We start from the raw sequence: 20,669 nt of genomic DNA, 5'->3' as shown, positions 1-20,669 counted from the left end.
ATCTGTCAGTTAAAAAAACTAGTTTGCGTTACCTTGGATAATAAGTTGGATAATTTACATTCTGATTGAAACTTCATTCATTTTATTCGATGCTGTTCAACATGATTGAAAATTGAAGGTGAAGATAACCTGCATTTCATTCTGTTAGCTTGCTGGGGGTATATTGGGTACCAATGCATGTCGGACAAAAACAAAGTTGTGAAGATGAATGGTGAGAGGAAAGAAATGTCACCAAAGTTGATTTCCAACGTTTATTTCAGTTTTCCTTATTCATGATGCAAAATTTTACTTCAACAGGGGCTTTTGGGCGGAAAACATATGGCACCGGACGTCGTTGGTGTAGTTCAAGATAGATCGCTCAGCACATTTTTCATCACATCAGTAGTGTCAAGATGGGCCTAGAGGAGGAAAGAATGGCAATTATAATATAGTTTTGGACATCGTGGATTATATAATGCATCAAAAAAAACCTACCTATGCAAAATCGCATCATATAATGCATAACATCGCTCCAAGCTCATACTTCGAAAACGGTAGCACTTACAAAAGCGATGTAGGCAGCGATTCGTAGGTATGAAGATCAGGCATCCAATGATGTGATTGAGAAAATTGAAAAAAAGAATTTTGAGTGCTTTATCGTTAAGAAACCGTTGCGGCCTGTTCCAAGTCAAGGCATTGTTGATCAGGCCAAACCAAAATGGCAGCTTAAGGCCCCAGTGAGGTGACAGAGGGCTGATCAAGATGGCGTGCCACCATCTTGGTAAGGCTTATTTTTTTTGTTTTTGTGATGAGCACCCCTGAAATGATCTTCAAAAGAGGTGTTTAAATTTACCAAAACACCAAGTTTTAATTCATTCACTCCCTTGGAGTTCCCTTAGAAATGCAACAACTTTATATTGTGGATGCAAAATATCTTGAATTGCCTTAATTTGTATCCACGTTGGACAGGGAGTCGGTTACGAGTTTGACCTGCAGTTGTACACCATTCCCTGAGCCGAAGGGCTGCGGTTGCAAACTGCAGTACCCCCTATAGGTTAGGAAAGAAATTTGCAATCTCTTCATGGTGCCAGCGATAACTGCCATACTCTTCATCAAAAGACATCATGGGATCTTTAACATCCACCAACTAATGCAAGCAAATGAGACAGCCATGTTATCGTCCAACCAAGAGCATGATGTAACTCATTGATCCATCACCCTATCTGTGCAAAACCAATCTGATATTTCATCGTCGGGCCGTGGACCAAACCCAGACGAAAGAGCTCAAATGCAAGAGGATACTTAAAACAGCCTTTTCGAGAAAGGACAGATTACGGTCTGCTAGGTAGTCTATTTAATCTGCGAGAATCTGCAGTGCTGAACTACAGCCAGAGAGGTTTTGATTTCACGAGAGCATGGGCATAGGAGTCAGATGGGGGCAAAGGAGGACCAGGAGCGAGGGAAAGTTAGTCATTACCAGTTCCTGGGGGGAGAACGAACAACTTGCAAAGATCTGTTCAAGAGGTTCACTGATTGGATCACAGACACAGATTTCGCAGCAATGCTATAGCACAGCAGTTGATTGGAGAGCAAACTCCCAGCCAATTGACATGGTTCCCATAATAATTACGGATAATATTGAAATATTATGGGTATTTAGTGGTTGGCTTAAAAGGAAACCCAAACACAAAAAAAACAAGAAAAAGAGGAATCAGAGATTGCAAACCCTCGCCAGGATGTATTTTCAGTGGTTTTTAAGGCTTTTGTGTTAAAACAAATATGGCGGCCGAACCACGTGACCGGTGACATCATTTATTTATTTTAAACGAATTTATTCCTAGATAATGCTCAAGGAATTTCATCCTGATCGGATGAAGTTTTGTACTTGTCGAATTATGACGTCATAATGGAGGCACCTATGACATTATCATTAACATATTTTATTCCCCATGGAGAGTTATTTACAATGAGCCATGTCTCAATTTTTTATATTCAGCGCTTTTGGAGATATAAAGGTGCAAAGTTTGTCGGTTTTTCCAAGATGGCGGCCGAATCACGTGACCTATGACGTCATAATTATCATTAAAAAAAATACAGGTGGGGTTGCACCTACGGTGAAAATTTCCTGTCAATCGGACTAACGGTTGCAGAGAAAATCATATTTATTCTGTGCGGACAAACAGACAGACAGACAAACAAACGGACTCAAATGCAATACCCTCTCCTCTGGCGAGGGTAAAAATTCTGAAAACGATTGAAAATCATTAATCACGGTCTAATTTGAAGGGTATTTTTTTTGACAATCCGAAAGTGTCGAAAAAACCCCTTGAGTGTCGATTTTCTATTTAGCCAATGACGTCACACCATACTCTCACCTTGATCCAAATGGTGGTTTACATAGAGACTGCATGTCGAGCTCGCATTCCGATACCGATTCCACCGTCATTAGCAAACCTGAAGGTTCTTAGTATGTAGAAACTGATCAATGGGATTTTGAAGAAACTATTGAAGACAAAATTAGTGATGGAAACGCTTTTGGTATTGTAGATCCGACTCATTTCGAACCTTGTGTGAGCGATTGAGATGAAGATGGCGTTCGTGAAGATGGTGGTGTTGGTAGTGCAGATGAAAACGCAGGTCGCATGTTCACAACAGATTGGTAGGTTTGTTTTTCCATTCAATTGCTGGTTTATCAAGGATTTTGTATTAATGGATAGATAAAATCAATTATATTGAACTCCAGAAGAAATACGGCACAAACATGATGCATAACGGACTCAACACTTACATCGCCCAGGCACATGGGGGATCGTGGAGGGGTGTGGGATGGTGGTGGGTATTATTAGCTAGGGTAGCAGTTGGTAAGGTATTGTGGGAGGAGGGTGTGGGATGGTGGTGGGTATTGTTAGCTAGGGTAGCAGTTGATGGGGTATTGTGGGAGGAGGGTGTGGGATGGTGGTGGGTATTATTAGCTAGGGTAGCAGTTGGTAAGGTATTGTGGGAGGAGGGTGTGGGATGGTGGTGGGTATTGTTAGCTAGGGTAGCAGTTGATGGGGTATTGTGGGAGGAGGGTGTGGGATGGTGGTGGGTATTATTAGCTAGGGTAGCAGTTGGTAAGGTATTGTGGGAGGAGGGTGTGGGACGGTGATGGGTATTATTAGCTAGGGTCGCAGTTGATGGGGTATTGTGGGAGGAGGGTGTGGGATGGTGATAGGTATTGTGGGGGTGATGGGGGATGAGAGGGGTTTGGGGTGGTGTAAGACAACTGCCGTATTCGTCAGACCTACACTGTGGCATGCTCTCACTCGAGTCACAAGATCTCGTGCGATCTCGCATGAGTCATAAGATCTCACACAATCTCGCACGAGTCGTAAGACCTCACACGATCTCGCTTGAGTCGCAAGATCTCACACGATCTCACTCGAGTCGTAAGATTTCACACGATCTCGCACAAGTCGCAAGATCTCACTCGAGTCATAAGATTTCACACGATCTCGCTTGAGTCGTAAGATCTCGCTTGAGTCGTAAGATCTCACGATCTCGCACGAGTCGTAAGATCTCACACGATCTCGCTTGAGTCGCAAGATCTCACACGATCTCGCTTGAGTCGCAAGATCTCACACGATCTCGCTTGAGTCGTAAGATTTCACACGATCTCGCACGAGTCACAAGATCTCACTCGAGTCGTAAGATCTCACACGATCTCACTCGAGTCGTAAGATTTCACACGATCTCACTCGAGTCGTAAGATTTCACACGATCTCGCACGAGTCGCAAGATCGCACTCGAGTCGTAAGATTTCACACGATCTCGCTTGAGTCGTAAGATCTCACATGATCTCACTCGAGTCGTAAGATTTCACACGATCTCGCTTGAGTCGTAAGATCTCACACGATCTCACCCAAGTCGCAAGATCTCACACGATCTCGCCCGAGTCGCAAGATCTCACTCGAGTCGCAAGATCTCACGCGATCTCACTCGTCGCAAGATCTCACTCGATCTCGCTTGAGTCGCAAGATCTCACTCGATCTCGCTTGAGTCGCAAGATCTCACTCGAGTCGCAAGATCTCACACGATCTCGCATGAGTCGCAAGATCTCACGTGATCTCACACGAGTCGCAAGATCTCACTCGATCTCGCTTGAGTCGCAAGATCGCACGCGATCTCACCCGAGTCGGAAGATCTCACACGATCTCGCTTGAGTCGCAAGATCGCACGTGATTTCACCCAAGCCGTAAGATCTCACACAATCTCACCTTAGTCGCAAGATCTCACACAATCTCACCTGAGTCGCAAGATCTCACATGATCTCACTCGAGTCGTAAGATTTCACACGATCCCGCACGAGTCGCAAGATCTCACTTGAGTCGTAGGATTTCACACGATCTCGCTTGAGTCGTAAGATCTCACACGATCTCGCCCGAGTCGCAAGATCTCACTCGATTCACAAGATCTCACTCGATCTCACTCGAGTCGCAAGATCTCACTCGAGTTGCAAGATCTCACACGATCTCGCATGAGACGCAAGATCTCACGCAATCTCACTCGAGTCGCAAGATCTCACTCGATCTCGCTTGAGTCGCAAGATCTCACTCGAGTTGCAAGATCTCACATGATCTCGCATGAGTCGCAAGATCTCACGCGATCTCGCACGAGTCGCAAGATCTCACTCGATCTCGCTTGAGTCACAAGATCGCACGCGATCTCACCCGAGTCGGAAGATCTCGCACGATCTCGCTTGAGTCGCAAGATCGCACGCGATCTCACCCGAGTCGTAAGATCTCACACAATCTCACCTGCGTCACAAGATCTCACACAATCTCACCTGAGTCGCAAGATCTCACGTGATCTCGCTTGAGTCGCAAGATCGCACGCGATCTCACCCGAGTCGCAAGAACATGTATATTATTTCACAAAACACGGAATAGCATTACATTACATCTCCTCTCTTTCAGAATGAAAATCAATTTGAAGATCAAGTCTGTCCGGATGTTCGTGTTGGATGGTGGAGGGTGCGGAGGTGTGGGGTGGTCGTGGGTTGCTAGCTCGGGTTTTTTAGCTCTTCAGATGTGTATGGCAAGGTGGCGGTGATGTTAGCCAGCACATCCAGTGAGGTGAGACCTGTCACCGGAAGGCCAACACAGGTGTTCGATTCACCACTCAAATCGCCTGCGTCGACGTCCACATGCTGGTAGCTCGACAGAGATGGTGTTAGTTTCAAGCGACGATTGTTTCTCCCACTTAATCGTGAGGATGGCACCCTCTCTCAATCGTGGCAGATAACCAAACAACTAAAATATCTAGCCATTTCTGTTGTTTCATAACAGTGCTCTATAAAATGTTCTGAACATAAAATCGAATATTTTGTTGGCCTGATCCATATGCGGGTATTTCAGACAAACCTTGTCCAATTTCTGGCAACCCTCGGATTGTTCGGCCATTGGTTTAACATGGTTTGTATTACTACAAGTACCAAGGACGCATCGACCCGGCATATTTGTAGAAATTCGAAAACTATTTGCCGTTTAAGTTCGATCGTTCCGCAATCTAACCTGTAAACACAGAAGTGGTGCTCAGCTTCATGGTGTGACGTCACAGATTATCGTGAAGAAGAAGAAGAAGAAGAAAAAAAATTCGCTTTCCCCTTTTATGGAGTTTATCGTGTTTTCCTTAAGCTTGACTTCAGGAATTTCTGATCAATTTCGAAATATCTATCGGGAAAATACTTATTCAGGAAATACTTCTTGTATCAATCGTGTCTTTTTTGTTTTGTTTCTCGTCCAAGTATTGTTGTCTGCCTCCTGTAATTTCATCTCCTACATTGAGTTGTGTATCATGCAAAGCTGTTTTTGCAGATGGCACCTGGTGAAATAGCGTGAAGTCACTTAAACAATGTTAATATTTTACAACAAAAGTTTAAATGGTAAAAAGTTTATGCCCTGGACAAACACAACAAGCATATTGCAGTCTCGCGCTGCACGTGTGACGGAACACGAATTTACACCATTTATCTGGTACGAGCCGTTTTTAGCAAGTGCATGTTGATCATTATCATCTTCCTTACCTCAAGGCAGCTGGTAAATTCTGGTTTTCCACAGCATTCTTTGCCCAATTTTACAACGGCCTCGGAATACATAACCGTGTGTTCCAAGTCCAGTGTTGGGTACTTGCGAGCAGCATGCACAATCATCCTGTGGAGGGCAGTGTTGTGTGAAAGGAAGGGATGAGTTTGAGTGAAGATGATTATCAAATGGAAAAACAGAGCAAATAGCTAGGAGATAAAAACAAAAAAATTTCCATTATATGGATGCTGATGCGGACTGGGTAAGTTGTATTTTCCTCCAATCAAAAACCAGGACACTTGATACGAGGCAGAGATCCAGATCTTCGGAAGTAAATATTCAGCGCACACTCATGTGGGTCATTTTGTGTAACATAGGTCCATCTAAATTCTAAATATTAAATTGCCCAGGTATATTAAATATACATGGAGGGGGGCAGGGAGGAGGAGATAGGGGGATTGTTTATTATTATTATTTTTTGAGAAAACGATGGAAATGGAGGAGGATAAAGGTATTTGGGATGAGAAAATGATAAGGAAGGAAACGATCTTTGGAGGAGGTAAAACGGTACAGGAAGGGGGGTTGGGGGGGGGGGGGCAGAGTATTATCAGGTTTATGAGATGAGTGGAGGGGGAATCAAATATTGTCCAAATGTAGCATACCTAAGTTGTACATTGCCGGAGGGGCCAAATTTAATTTTAAAAATCATTCTGACTCAAAGCACTCATAAAATAACCTGGACTATATATCAACTGTGCCAAAGCGCACCAACCTGCATCGCAACTCGTCAGGATGTTTCACTGCACCATGGCAGATATCGTTGACCAGCAGTTTGGCGTGGTGCGTTTCTAAATGGGTTTCCTCGTGGTGAGCATGGCTTTCATCGCTCTTGAAACAGCAAGTACCTCCTTGCGTGCATAATACATCCTTCATGTGGTCTTTCTGAGGATGTCATAGACGACACATTCATTTGAAATGTCACTTTTATGTGATAAAGGCCATCATGTCATTTCGGCATTTCATTTTGCAATTTATAAGCCCCATCTTTTGTTAAAATTAATTTTACTAGGGCATGCCCGTACTATATCTATATCTAAAATTATATCCCCCCCTCTATTTACATGAAATGGTTTGGTCCATGAAATGTTTTGGTCCATTCGCAACGCCAAAGCGAACGGCGAACGCTTTACATGAAATGGTTTGGTCCATGAAATGTTTTGGTCCATTCGCAACGCCAAAGCGAACGGTGAACGCTTTACATGAAATGGTTTGGTGCATGAAATGTTTTGGTCCATTCGCAACGCCAAAGCGAACGGCGAACGCTTTACATGAAATGGTTTGGTCCATGAAATGTTTTGGTCCATTCGCAACGCCAAAGCGAACGGCGAACGGCTTGCGAGTACAGTGACAATCCCCCCGGGGTTTTAATTAGTTTTAAAACATCGTTTAACGCCAACATAGCGCCAACATAGTTTGCCGACGGGAAATAAATGAATACGCTCTCAAATGTGCCATCCGAGGCAGAGTGTGTTCGCCACGTTCGGCACACGCGATAGCTCGCTGCTCTCTGATTGGTTGAATCGTTTTTTGGACATAGCTCGGTAACTACTTGTCCGATTAATATGAAACCTTGAAAAGGCACATCCTCGGGTCCCCAGCAATATACCTGGCAAGTTTAAAGTATATCGGACCCGTGGTTGTCGAGAAACAGCGGTCACAGACAAACAAACAAACACACAGAGATTACTGGAATTATAGATAGATGATTTCACATATTTAAACTCCACTTTCCTTTTAAATTTAAATATGTGACAGCCATATTTTACAACACCTGTCATTAACACCCCCATTCAATTATTAACCAGAATTGGTGGAATACTGGTTAGTGTCTGCTCTGAGTCTGGGAGTGTTGTGGTTCAATTCCAGCTGAGTCTGACCAAAGACTTTAAAAATACAATGTGCTGCTTCCTTGTTTTATGCTCAGCATTCAAGAAGGATAGCGCATGAACAAACAACTGTAGGTTGGCAATCATAGTGCAGCCTTGATGGGCCTAATTGCCTACTCCTGCATTGAAGTCCCTTGTATAGGAATTCATTATTATTATTATTGTACTTCCTGAATGGCTTTGCGTGGTTTAAAGATATACAAGGAGACTATTAAAAACTTTGACATCCATATGACATCCACGAAAATTGGCAGTGGATTCCTCTATTTTTGTTGGCCCAACTGGCTCACTAATAACTTCCAAGGAGGGGGGAATCTGCCTGCTCTGGTCCACAGTTGTTGCCAATCCCCACTTCGTGGTTGATCCTTAAGCTCCCTCAGGTTAACTTGGGATGGGAAACAAAATGTTGTCTATAAGAAGCGCTGCCAACATCGTGAAAGCAAACTAGATGGTATTCATGGAATACTTCCCCCTTGCAGTCAACTTGGTGCGAGCCAACTCTTCTGTTTGTTTTAAGGTTTTTTGACTTTGATCCAATATGGCTGCCAGACCACGTGACCAATGGCATCGTAAAATTTACATTCTCCAATATAATTTTTGCTTAGATCACGCTCAATAAATTTCAAACTGATCAGATTAAGTGTTGTACTTGTCAAATTATGACGTCATAATTAAGGCACCAATGACGTCATCGTTAATAACACTTATTCCCCATGTGGAGTTCTTTACAATGAGCCACGTTTCAATTTTTCCCATGAAGCGGTTTCGGAGATATAGATGTGCAACGTTTTTCTGTTTTTCCAAGATGGCGCCTGTACCACGTGACCAAGGACGTCATAATTATCACTACAAATTCTACAGGAGGAGGCGCTCCTTTAGTGAAAATTTCGTGTCCATCAGACCAACAGTTGCAGAGAAAATAAATTTATACTGATCGGATCAAGCGTTGTACTTGGCAAATTATGATGTAAAAATGAAGATACCGATGACATCATCAACATATCTTATTCCCCATGGGGAGTACTTGATAACTCCCCATGGGGAGTACTTGATAATGCACCACGTTTCAATTTTACTTGTTTTACCATCACCTATGATGTCATAATTATCACTAAAAATTCTACAGGAGGAGGCGTTCCTATGGTGCAAAATTTCGTCTCAATCGGACCAACAGTTGCTGAGAAAATTAATTTTAAAAATGCAGAGGCGTATGTACGTATGCCACAGGTATGCATGCAGAAGATCGCTTAACCCCACTCTTCGCTTCGTGAGCGCAGGGTTATTATGAAAGGCGTCGATTGGAATATGGTACTTACCATGTGGTGAAAATATGGAAGATGATCCTTGGGGCAGCCATACTTGCTATGCTGCAGTAGAGTATTGATTTTATGAGAGAGGAAAGAGAATGGCACATTTGGAATTTCTCTCGCCCACTCCATCAGAAATCTGTAATGGTAAGCGAGAAAGGAGGTCATAAAAGAGTTCAACACATGGTCATATTTGTTGTGTACAACCCAGAAACGGCCCATTTTGGTCTTTACAAGGCCTCCTGTTAGAGCGTTTTCACCTCTCACTACGACTGAAACTATTGTTTTGCAACTTTTAAATTCAGCTTATGGAGCAAATGTTCTCGTTATCTTCCTCAGCATCAGCTGTAAATTACATTCTAACTAAATGAGTATAATAATACCCAAACAAGTTTTGAATCGAAGCAAGACAAATGAAGGTAAATATAAATCCACACACTTGTCATGGTAGTGCTCCTTCTTTTCCAGCAACATCTTACACTCATTGTCCATGTTGTCATACATGGTGTAGACGTGTGTGTTAAATTCTTCATTCTGGAGATCGAGGAGTCAGCAAAATGAGGGAGGAAAAGATGATGAGATGGATTATTTAGGGATTATTTATTGAAAAAAAAGCAAGGTTGAAATAATGGAAGAGAGACAGAGAGACAGAGACAGAGACAGAGACAGAGACAGAGACAGAGAGAGAGAGAGAGAGAGAGAGAGAGAGAGAGAGAGAGAGAGAGAGAGAGAGAGAGAGAGAAAGAGAAAGAGAAAGAGAAAGAGAAAGAGAAAGAGAAAGAGAAAGGAGAGAGAGAGAGTACAACTTATCAGACTCCTTTACAAAAACATGCATGTTGGTCTGCTGATATTTGACAAGGAATGTGATGAAAGTTTTATCAAATTCCATGAGTAAGCATTGGTTATTTTTGTAAGTACTGCTTTTATATGTTCAAAAGGAAATCATCTATAACAAGCCTTCATCATGCCATGAGTATCACAATAATGTGTACACACTGAAATAATTAATAAAAAAACAGAGAAAGTACCTGATGTGAAAGGCATTCCAAGGATTTGGGAATGTGGCAGCATTTTTCATGGTCAAGATGCAGCTCGTGCATAAGTTCCAGAATTTCAGTTAATCCCAGGCCTGGTAGAATATGGGACAACTTCCATAGGACCCTGGATAGTGAAAAATGGGGTTGTGTGTCAGAGAGAGAGAGAGAGAGAGAGAGAGAGAGAGAGAGACAAAAAATTTCAACTGGGCCACCCTTTCTTTCTCCCACGTACTTCAAGCAGCAACGTTCTCGAAAAAAATACAGTACATGTTCATTGCTCGTCAATTGCATCAAAGCAAGATGTAAACAGAAGCCAGGTGGGATGGGTGAATAAGGGTCAGTTTTTCTTTTTTTTTGTATACAAAATCGAGGCTCATGAAAGAGCTAACATTAATCACACAAAAAGTCAAACCGACACACAAAACGCAAAAAAATAAGGGGAGCGGCAGACAAGATGGGGAGAGAGGGGGAAGGACACAAACACAACATTTCAGAGCAGGGACAATGGGAGAAATGTGGGAGGGGGAGCGCTTTGGGGGAGGTGGGAGAGGTATAAAACACATGAACACTGCAAGGACTTCCAGGAAAGAAGTTGGAATTTCCAAAAAAAAAAAAAAAGTATCTGGGGTGAATTAGCGGGGGTAGAAAAGATCAAGGTTTTGGATGGGGGAAGATAAGAGATGGTGGTGAACAGCTGTTTTAAAGACCTGGAGGGAGGAGTGGGATTGAAGGGAGTGGGGGAGTTTGTTCCAGAGGCGGGAGAAAAGGGGAATGAAAGAGTGAAGGTGAGCAGAGAGCCTAGATTTTGGCAGTTTAACCATAAGAGGGTTGCACGAAGATCTTGGGTGACCTGAAGGAATATTGGGGGGACAGAGCACAGAGAGAGCTGGGGGAGCAAGGCTGGAGAGGAGTCGGTAGAAGACAGAAAGACCACCAACCTGCCTGCGGTGAGTGAGTGAAAGGCCCTCGGAGTTAACTTCATCGCAGGAGATTCCAATGATTCTGAAAGCTTTGGTTTCAACAGCGTGAAGCCGAGCTAGGTGTGAGGAGGAGCACCAGCCCAGAGGGGGGAACAGTATTCCATTGAGCTGCGGATGAAAGACTTGTATGTGGTGAGGAGCTCAGGTGTGCCAAGGAAGGACTTCGCACGATGGAGGATGCCCAGTCGGCGACTGGCTTTGGAGGCCAGCTTGGAAATGTGGTTTTCCCAAGAAAGATCATGGCAGATAGTGAGACCCAAAAGCTTGAGCGACAGAACTTCTTGGAGAGGATTGTTGAGAAAGTAGATGGGAGGGTTTTCCAGTCGGTCCTTTCGGAGAGACATTGTAAGAGTGTGCGATTTGTCAGGATTGAAAGATATGTTCCACTTGTTTGACCAGTCTGTGATTTTTTTCCAGGTCTGCAGAGAGTGAGGAGGCTGCAGACTGCCGATCTGAGGGATGAAGAATGGAGCGGCAGACAGTGTAGTCATCAGCAAAGAGATAGAGAGGATTTTCCAGAGAGTCGGAGAGATCATTGATGAAGACCAGAAATAGCACAGGGCCCAGAACACTACCTTGGGGAACTCCAGCCAGAACAGGAAGGGGAGATGAGAGAAATCCATTCAGGGCCACACGTTGCCTTCAACCAGAGAGGAAGTCCGCAAGCTATGAGTGGAGATTTCCATGGATACCATAGGAGGAGAGTTTGGTGAGCAGAGCTGGGTGCCAGACCGTATCGAAGGCACGTGATATGTCAAGGGAGACAGCTCTGATTTCCTGTTTGGCATTGAGGACCTCCATCCATTGTTGAGACAGCAGAAGCAACATGTCAGAGTAGAATGACCTGGTCTAAATCCAAATTGATGATCAGAGATCAAGCCATTGGAGAAGAGGAAGGATTTGATATCCGAAGCAATGATGGATTCCATGACTTTGCTGATAATTGGAAGCAGGCTGATTGGTCTGTAGTTGCAAGGATCTGTTTTTGCACATTTTATGTGTAAAGCAGTAATGTTTGCTGATTTCCAAGATGCCGGCAGATGACCTTGAGCAAAAGAGAGGGCTTAAAGAACAGAGAGAGCATGAGATAGAGTGGCAGAGCAGGATTTTAGGACCCGTGGGCTGATGCCGTCTGGTCCAGTTGCAGAATCAGAGTCGTGGTTTGACAGAAACTTCTCCACCTTGTCAGGAGAGAAGGACACAGAGTCCAGGAGCAGTTGGGTTCGACTGGGAAAGGTGGGAACAGAAAGAGATGGGTTTGGGACAAGATTTTGAGGCAAACACAGAGTTGAGGCATTCGGCTTTGTCATGTGCGGTGTCAACTGTGTAGCCATTGAGGTAAGGGAGGGGATGGAGGGGGGACAAACACCAGAAACGGATTTGACCAGATGCCACCAGGATTTGGAGGAGGGAGACAGGTTTGAGAGTTCAATCTTGAGTGTGGAGAGATAGTGCTTCCTGGCACTCCTGAGAGCAGTTTGATTCAAAAACAAGAGAGAACAATAAAGATGTCATGCACAGCAAGATACTTTCGAAATCCCGAAAAATAGTTGTTGACCTTTGGCCGATGTTGACTCAAAAATAACTGGTGGTTGAATTCAGTGACCGATATGAAAATCCTCTTCAAATTTCAAGTCAAATGGATGAAAATGACGATTTTTGAAATTAGGCCTATGTTGACCTTTTGACCTTAAGACCACAAAAGCAATTGGTGGTTGAATTAAATGACCAAATCCTCTTCAAATTTAAAGGCAATCATACTAAAATACGCAATTTGGTGTCCGTCTGACGATTTTTGACCGCGACACATTCGGTCGTTATCCAATCTCAACCAAACTTCACATGACGAAGGGTCACACGATGAAGTTACGCCAATGGGGTTGCGTGTTGAGGCGCATATCCGCGTTAAGATAGCTTTATCGTGGCGTTTTCCAAAGATGCTTCTAATCACAAAAGCATAATATTAATGTTATTACAAAACAAAATTAATACCAATAATATCCCACCTCTCCAAGGGGTGTTTCCTCCTTGACCAAACACCGTGTTAACGTGTATACATGGCTTATCGTGCCGTTTTGGTGGGAGCAGCAGCCGCTACCAGAAGTAAAAATATTGTAAACCACAAACACGTTTGATTACCTTTTTAAACAGTCGCTAATACTGCTTAACACAAAACTGAAAGAAATCTGGAGGAATCCTGACATCCGTGAGGCAAATTTTACTTACGGAATTGAGCAAAGATCTACTGTAATCTATATACCCCACAAAGGTTAACAACATAACCTTTCCTGCCACTAACGTGGCGTCTTTTTGTGGCCTTTTTCCAAGGCTGCTTCTAATAACAAAAGTAAGTAATAATACCTATGATAATAACATAATATTAGTGTTATAAACAATATCTACCCACTGCAATATTTTGAATCCAGTTTCCCATTTTCAGACATTGATATTACCCAGAATTTATATTGTGAAAAATTAACAACGACAACGGTGAAATAATGGTCCGACTCACCAATCGATGTGCCCGTGGTGGTCAAGGTCGTGGTAGAGGCAACTGATACGTGTGAAAAGGTCGGCCGTGGAATTCGGAAACGGACGGTGGATCTGATCTGCCATGCCACCTTTTGGCTGCAGCGTCATCAGGCAAAGTTTACGCTTGTACCCAGACAACTTGCAGCATTTCTCTGCACCGGAGACGTTATCCAGGAATTCTTTTTCAGCACACATCATGTCAACGAACTGGAATATCTGTGAAATGACAACCTTGGATTGATACTGCAAATTCTCATTTAAATAATCTTGAACATTCTGAGGCCTGGATAATCAATAAAGAATGTTTATTGATTATTTAAGTCCTTTCTGAGATGTTAATAAAATTACTCGAACTTAGAGTGACAAATGAGTTTGTTAACTCAGAAAACGAGCTTTTCAGGATCCCATTACATAACCTGGAGGATTTTAGAATCTGATGTATGATCAAGCATTGTAATTAAATTCCCTTTTTATTTTTAATTTGCTCCCTCTCTGTCTTACTATTACTTCTCTCACACCCTCCCACACTGCCCTCAACAACAAAGAAATGTTGTATACGTGGTCGAGGTTCGTGGAAGGGCTCGTACACTGAACGGATCAGGACGTAGTAGAAAAACAGGACGCAAAACAAGATGGGATGAACAAGATGGATACAAAGGATGCATGGGATGAACAAGATGGATACAAAGGATGCATGGGATGAACAAGATGGATACAAAGGATGCATGGGATGAACAAGATGGATACAAAGGATGCATGGGATGAACAAGATGGATACAAAGGATGCATGGGATGAACAAGATGGATACAAAGGATGCATGGGATGAACAAGATGAATACAAAGGATGCATGGGATGAACAAGATGAATACAAAGGATGCATGGGATGAACAAGATTAATACAAAGGATGCATGAGATGAACAAGATGAATACAAAGGATGCATGGGATGGACAAGATGAATACAAAGGATGCATGAGATGAACAAGATGAATACAAAGGATGCATGAGATGAACAAGATGAATACAAATGATGCATGGGATGAACAAGATGAATACAAAGGATGCATGGGATGAACAAGATTAATACGAAGGATGCATGAGATGAACAAGATGAATACAAAGGATGCATGGGATGGACAAGATGAATACAAAGGATGCATGAGATGAACAAGATGAATACAAAGGATGCATGAGATGAACAAGATGAAGACAAAGGATGCATGGGATGAACAAGCTTAATACAAAGGATGCATGAGATGAACAAGATGGATACAAAGGATGCATGAGATGAACAAGATGAATACAAAGGATGCATGGGGTGAACAAGATGGATACAAAGGATGCATGGGATGAACAAGATGAATACAAATGATGCATGGGATGAACAAGATGAATACAAAGGATGCATGGGATGGACAAGATGAATACAAAGGATGCATGAGATGAACAAGATGAATACAAAGGATGCATGGGATGAACAAGATGAATACAAATGATGCATGGGATGAACAAGATGAATACAAAGGATGCATGGAATGAACAAGATGGATACAAAGGATGCATGGGATGAACAAGATGAATACAGAGGATGCATGGGATGAACAAGATGAATACAAAGGACGCATGGGATGAACAATATGAATACAAAGGATGCATGGGATGAACAAGATGAATACAAAGGATGCATGGGGTGAACAAGATGGATACAAAGGATGCATGGGATGAACAAGATGAATACAAATGATGCATGAGATGAACAAGATGAATACAAAGGATGCATGGGATGAACAAGATGAATACAAAGGATGCATGGGATGGACAAGATGAATACAAAGGATGCATGGGATGAACAAGATGAATACAAAGGATGCATGGGATGGACAAGATGAATACAAAGGATGCATGGGGTGAACAAGATGGATACAAAGGATGCATGGGATGAACAAGATGAATACAAAGGATGCATGGGATGAACAAGATGAATACAAAGGATGCATGGGATGGACAAGATGAATACAAAGGATGCATGGGGTGAACAAGATGGATACAAAGGATGCATGGGATGAACAAGATGGACACAAAGGATGCATGGGATGAACAAGATGGATACAAAGGATGCATGGGATGAACAAGATGAATACAGAAGGAAACTCCAAGGAGGGCAAACTAGAAAAGTGGAATGAGGAGGTATTTGGGTGGGGTTAATCAACGAGGGTAGAAAAGATTATGGTTTAGGATCTGAGATGGTGGTGAACAGCTGTCTTGTAGACTTGGAGGGAAGAATGAGATTGAAGGAGATGTTGAAGATGATTCCACGGGTGGGAAAGAAAGAAGGAACAAATAAGTGGAGGTGAACAGTAGCCCTGGATTTAGGTAATTTCACCAGAAGGGGGTTGATGAAAACTTGCAGAAACCTGGGGGCGAAAGAGCAGAGGGTTCAACACCAGAAAGGAGGCGGTAAAAGACAGAGAGACCACCAACCTATCTGCAATGGTGAAGTGATAAACCCATAGACTCAGTGGAGATTCCAATAATCTTAAAGGCCTTGGTTTCCACAGTGTCAAGCTGAGCAAGACGTGAGGCAGGGGAGCCAGCCCAGAGGGGAGAGCAGATGAAGGCCTTGTGGTTGGATACGAGTTCAGGTGTGCTGAGGAAGGACTTTGTACGATGGAAGATGCCCAGTCAGCGGCTGGTTTGGAGGCCAACTTTGAAATGTGGTTTGCCCAAGAAATATCACGGCTGATAATGAGACCCAGGAGTTAAAATTACTGAACTTCCTCAAGAGGATTGTTAAGAAAGTAGACAGGAGGATTTTCCAGATGGTCATTTCGGAGAGAGATAGTGCGAGTGTATGATTTCTCAGGATTGAAAGACATATTCCAAGTGCTTGACCAGATTGTGATTATTTTTCAATGTCTGAAGAGAGGGAAGAGGTCAAAGCCTGCCTGTCTGACATATGAGATGCCATGGCAGAGAGTGGAGTCATCAGCAAATAGATAAAGAGGATTTTCCAGACAGTCAGAGAGATCATTGATAAAGATCGGGAATCGGACGGCCCAGAAGAAGAGGGAGAGGAGATGAAAGGATTCCGTTGAGTTCCAAACCTTGGCGACGAGAGTCGAGGGAGTCAGTAGGTGTGGAGTTGGCTTTGGATGCCATAGGCAGAGAGTTTGGAGTGTAAGGCTAAGGCAGGATCAAAAGGTCGATGCATGTCCAGAGACATAGCCCTGATCACATGTCTGACATTGAGGGCCTCCATCCATTGTTGGATGAGTAGAAGCAGCATGTGCAGAGTAGAGTAGCCTGGTCTGAATCCAAATTGATGATCTGAGATCAGGCCATTGGAGAAGAAGAAGAAGGCTTTAATGCCATTATAGATTATGTATTCCATGACTTTGCTGATGATTGGGAGCAGGCTGATTGGTCCGTTGTTAAGGGGATCAGTCTTTGCACCTTTTTATTTAGTGTAGTGATGTTGGTGGATTTCAAAGCAGGTGGAAGATGACCTGGCGCAAATGACAGGGAGAAAAGGGCAGAGAGGGGATGTGCAAGAGCAGCAGAGCAGATTTTTTAGGATACATGAGCTGATGCCGTCCGGTCCAGTTGCAGAGTCAGAGTTGAGGGTTGAATGAACTTTCTCCACCTTCTCAGGAGCAAAATACACAAAGTCAGACAGGGAAGGATGGGTACCAGTGAGGGGTTGGGGACACAATATTTGGAAGCAAATACAGAATTGAGGCATTCTCATGAGCGGAGTCGGCTATGGTGCCATTTGAAGGGAGAGATGGGATGGAGGGCAAGCATACACCAGGACAGACTTAACAAAGCACCACCAGGGTTTAGAGGAGGGAGACAAGTTTGAAAGTTCATTTTTGAGGTTGGACAGACGTTGTTTTCTGGCTCTCCCGAGAGTTGACACACACTTGTTGCGGACTTTTTGGAATCCACTGAGAATGCCTTCGGTCGGGTTTTGTTTCCAGGAAGAGAAGGCAAGTTGTTTCAGAGCAACCGTTTCACCTCAGGATTCAGTGTACCATGGGTGGGAAGAAGTATAGGATAACTATTCAACTATTCCCCACTCCTCTTTCTTCCCAACTTTTCCATTCCATCCTCCATCTGCCCCATGTTTCTACCCTCCTTCCAACAATCTTCCTACTTTATCTTCCACTCTTCCACCCTCTGCACCCCCTCCCTCTCTCCTTTCTCACCAACCACCCCCAACTCCCGGACCCATTAAATTACACATTCTACAAAACAGTTAATATTAAACAATTAAAAAAGATAATGCTAAATCTGAGAATGACAATTAAACAACACATGGTCAGTTATAGGGTGTGGGTGTTCCTGGGTGTTTGCGGGTGTGCGTTTGTGGGTGTTTGTGTGTGTTCGTGTTCAATATCCCTCATCTCACCTTCTTTGCATAGCAGCCAGGGAAGATTGATACTTTATCATGTTCTTTGTGAGGCGATATCCAAGGGAAAGCACCCCCAGGGTTGCAGCAGCGCATTACCATGTGAGTGAACGTGTGGGCAAAGGCTTTGATGACATCGAAGGGTAACGACGAATAATGTTGGGATAAAAGTACGATTTCCCTAGGAGTAACAAAAAAATGACAACGAATATAATTAACAAAACGACCGGGGAGGGATGGGGTGTGAACATGGCTAGAGGATTTGAAAAAATAATAATAATAATGCATCAATATGGACCTTGAGATCAACACTTACAATCTTATGTCTGGATAGATGGTACAAACATTCAGGGTCATATAGGTACGTTGATAGATTCACATCTATCGACACAAGTCGCATTGCTCTTTGTCTGTTTGTCTTTTTGTGAGCAGCACATCTCAAAAAGTTGTGTGGACAGGTTGGGTGTGTAACGAGGAAGAATTGATCAGATTTTAGTGAAGATCCGGATACGGTTCCGGATACGAGAATTTCTAAATTCTAAAGTGATTCTTCACCATTGAATGATCGGGCCAAAAACGATACGTAGCATGATATCTCAAGAAGCTGTGGGCGACTTGTGACAAAACTTGGTGGATGAGTTGGTTAGGCGACAAAAACAAGCCGATTCGATTTTGGTTCAGGTCCGAATCCAGATCTGGTCTATCGGTGGGATACAAAACGTAAACTGTTGACAAGGCGGAGGTGTGCGCTCTACTGGAAGGCCACTCTAGTTGCTTTAGTGATTATTATACATTGTCAGTGCATAAGGGGCAGACAAAAAGTTCAAGAAACAGGGTATTCGTTGGCAACAGCAGGGGTCCCAGCCCTCCTATTTTTCCTATTTATTCCTACTTTTTAATAGGATCCTATAAATCTCCTATTTTTTGGTGGAAATTCCTATTTTTCCTATTTTTTTAACCCTCAATGTTCCAAAATTTAAATTGATATATTAATTAGTAGAATTTCTGTATCTAAGCGTCAGAACAGACATTCCTATACCAATCGTCAGCCATGGAATTGCTTTCTGGGTCCATAATCGCAAGACAAATTTCCAAAACGACTTTAAGCTCAAATCCCCGAAGAACATATGTCTCTTTGTCTTTTTCTCGAAAACCGTTTGTTCGATCGATTTCACAAGTGGTGAGTGCATTTTTGAGGACTCAACAAAGTGCAGTGTTGAGGAAAAATTGAGTATGCAGTGATGACGTCACAAATAAATACTGTACGAAGTGGAGGCATGTCGTTTACACCATGGTGTAAAGTACGTGTTGTTATTGATCTCGACTGGAAATGATATGTATATCTTATGTATATTATGTTATTGTTATTTTTGACTTTGTCCTAATATTAAGTATATCCTTCCAAACAATTGTTTTACCTTTATGATTCGTGCTTCATGCTATTCAGTAACAGAATTATAAAAGATAAAATGAGATGAAAATAATATAACTATGTTTATCACGCATTTCTCTTGGATTATCTCATATACTTTGTGAAGAATGACTGAATGATACCTTGACCATTATCATTGTCCTTTGTCTTATTTCAAAAGTTCAGCTGAGCTCAATTTTTAAGGTTTGTACTTTACTTAGAGTAACAAAACCAACTGTGAACTTTGCGGTTATTCAGTTATTACTAACAACCTTTCCCTAAAGATTCTACCTGAAATTGAACTTTTCTACTAATTTGCTAAACATTGACATTTGATACTACATGTTTAACTCAATCTTTCGCTTATTACAATGAGATTGTATTTTGCCTAAAACTAATAGTATTTGGCAAAGAACTAATTCAATCGACAATTCACACATTTCATCATTTAATTGCAGATAATAAAGAAGGACCACGACACAAAATAGGGATTACAACTTAATTCTGTATACTTTCGTGTGGTAGTTGCATATTCAGCTTTTAACAAAATTACAGTAGAATTAAAATTTACATACGCAATGCTGCACAATAGGTAATGCAAGCAATGTAGGACAATAAAAAAACAAACAAACAAAAAACAATAAAGACTGTTAAAGTCTTGTTGTTTCATAATCTTCTGAAGATAGTACAACAACAATACCAAAGATACATAATTGAATTGTCATCGCTTAGCTTGAACTCAGATTAGTGTTCAAGCTATTCAGCAGTGGAGAAAATGCAATTATCGGGTGGTAAACATGTTAGGACATGTTATTTATCATCTTTCTTGTTTCAGGTATAATCTGCAGACCGGTAAGAAATTTGTTGATTTGCCTTTAAATTACTTTGTTTGTTCTCATTATTTTACTAACTTATGTTTCAGTTTTGAAAAAAAAAACTGTTTGGTTCACAGTTCTTTCCACTTCATGCGTTAACAGGTTAGGATTTTCTATGCTAATTCATT

At 42.4% G+C, this 20,669-nt stretch overlaps 1 protein-coding gene across 1 annotated transcript in view; it reads right to left on the bottom strand.

Moving 5' to 3' along the window:
• Positions 1–237: 237 nt before the first annotated feature.
• Positions 238–20,669, bottom strand: part of LOC137438776 (uncharacterized) — a 77,399-nt gene continuing 56,967 nt past the window's right edge. The window contains exons 15-22 of the mRNA XM_068134121.2: positions 18,256–18,436; positions 13,824–14,059; positions 10,323–10,455; positions 9,734–9,828; positions 9,304–9,433; positions 6,814–6,983; positions 6,044–6,170; positions 238–398 (exon numbers count right to left, since the gene is read on the bottom strand). Of these exons, the coding sequence (XP_067990222.2) occupies positions 345–398; positions 6,044–6,170; positions 6,814–6,983; positions 9,304–9,433; positions 9,734–9,828; positions 10,323–10,455; positions 13,824–14,059; positions 18,256–18,436 (1,126 nt within the window). The 3' untranslated portion in view covers positions 238–344. The remainder of the gene's footprint in view (positions 399–6,043; positions 6,171–6,813; positions 6,984–9,303; positions 9,434–9,733; positions 9,829–10,322; positions 10,456–13,823; positions 14,060–18,255; positions 18,437–20,669) is intronic.

This window comes from Myxine glutinosa, chromosome 13 (genome assembly GCF_964187855.1).
Source record: "Myxine glutinosa chromosome 13, kmMyxGlut1.1, whole genome shotgun sequence".
In the NCBI taxonomy this organism is placed as follows: Eukaryota; Metazoa; Chordata; class Myxini; order Myxiniformes; family Myxinidae; genus Myxine; species Myxine glutinosa.
This window is presented reverse-complemented; position numbering and strand designations above follow the sequence as displayed.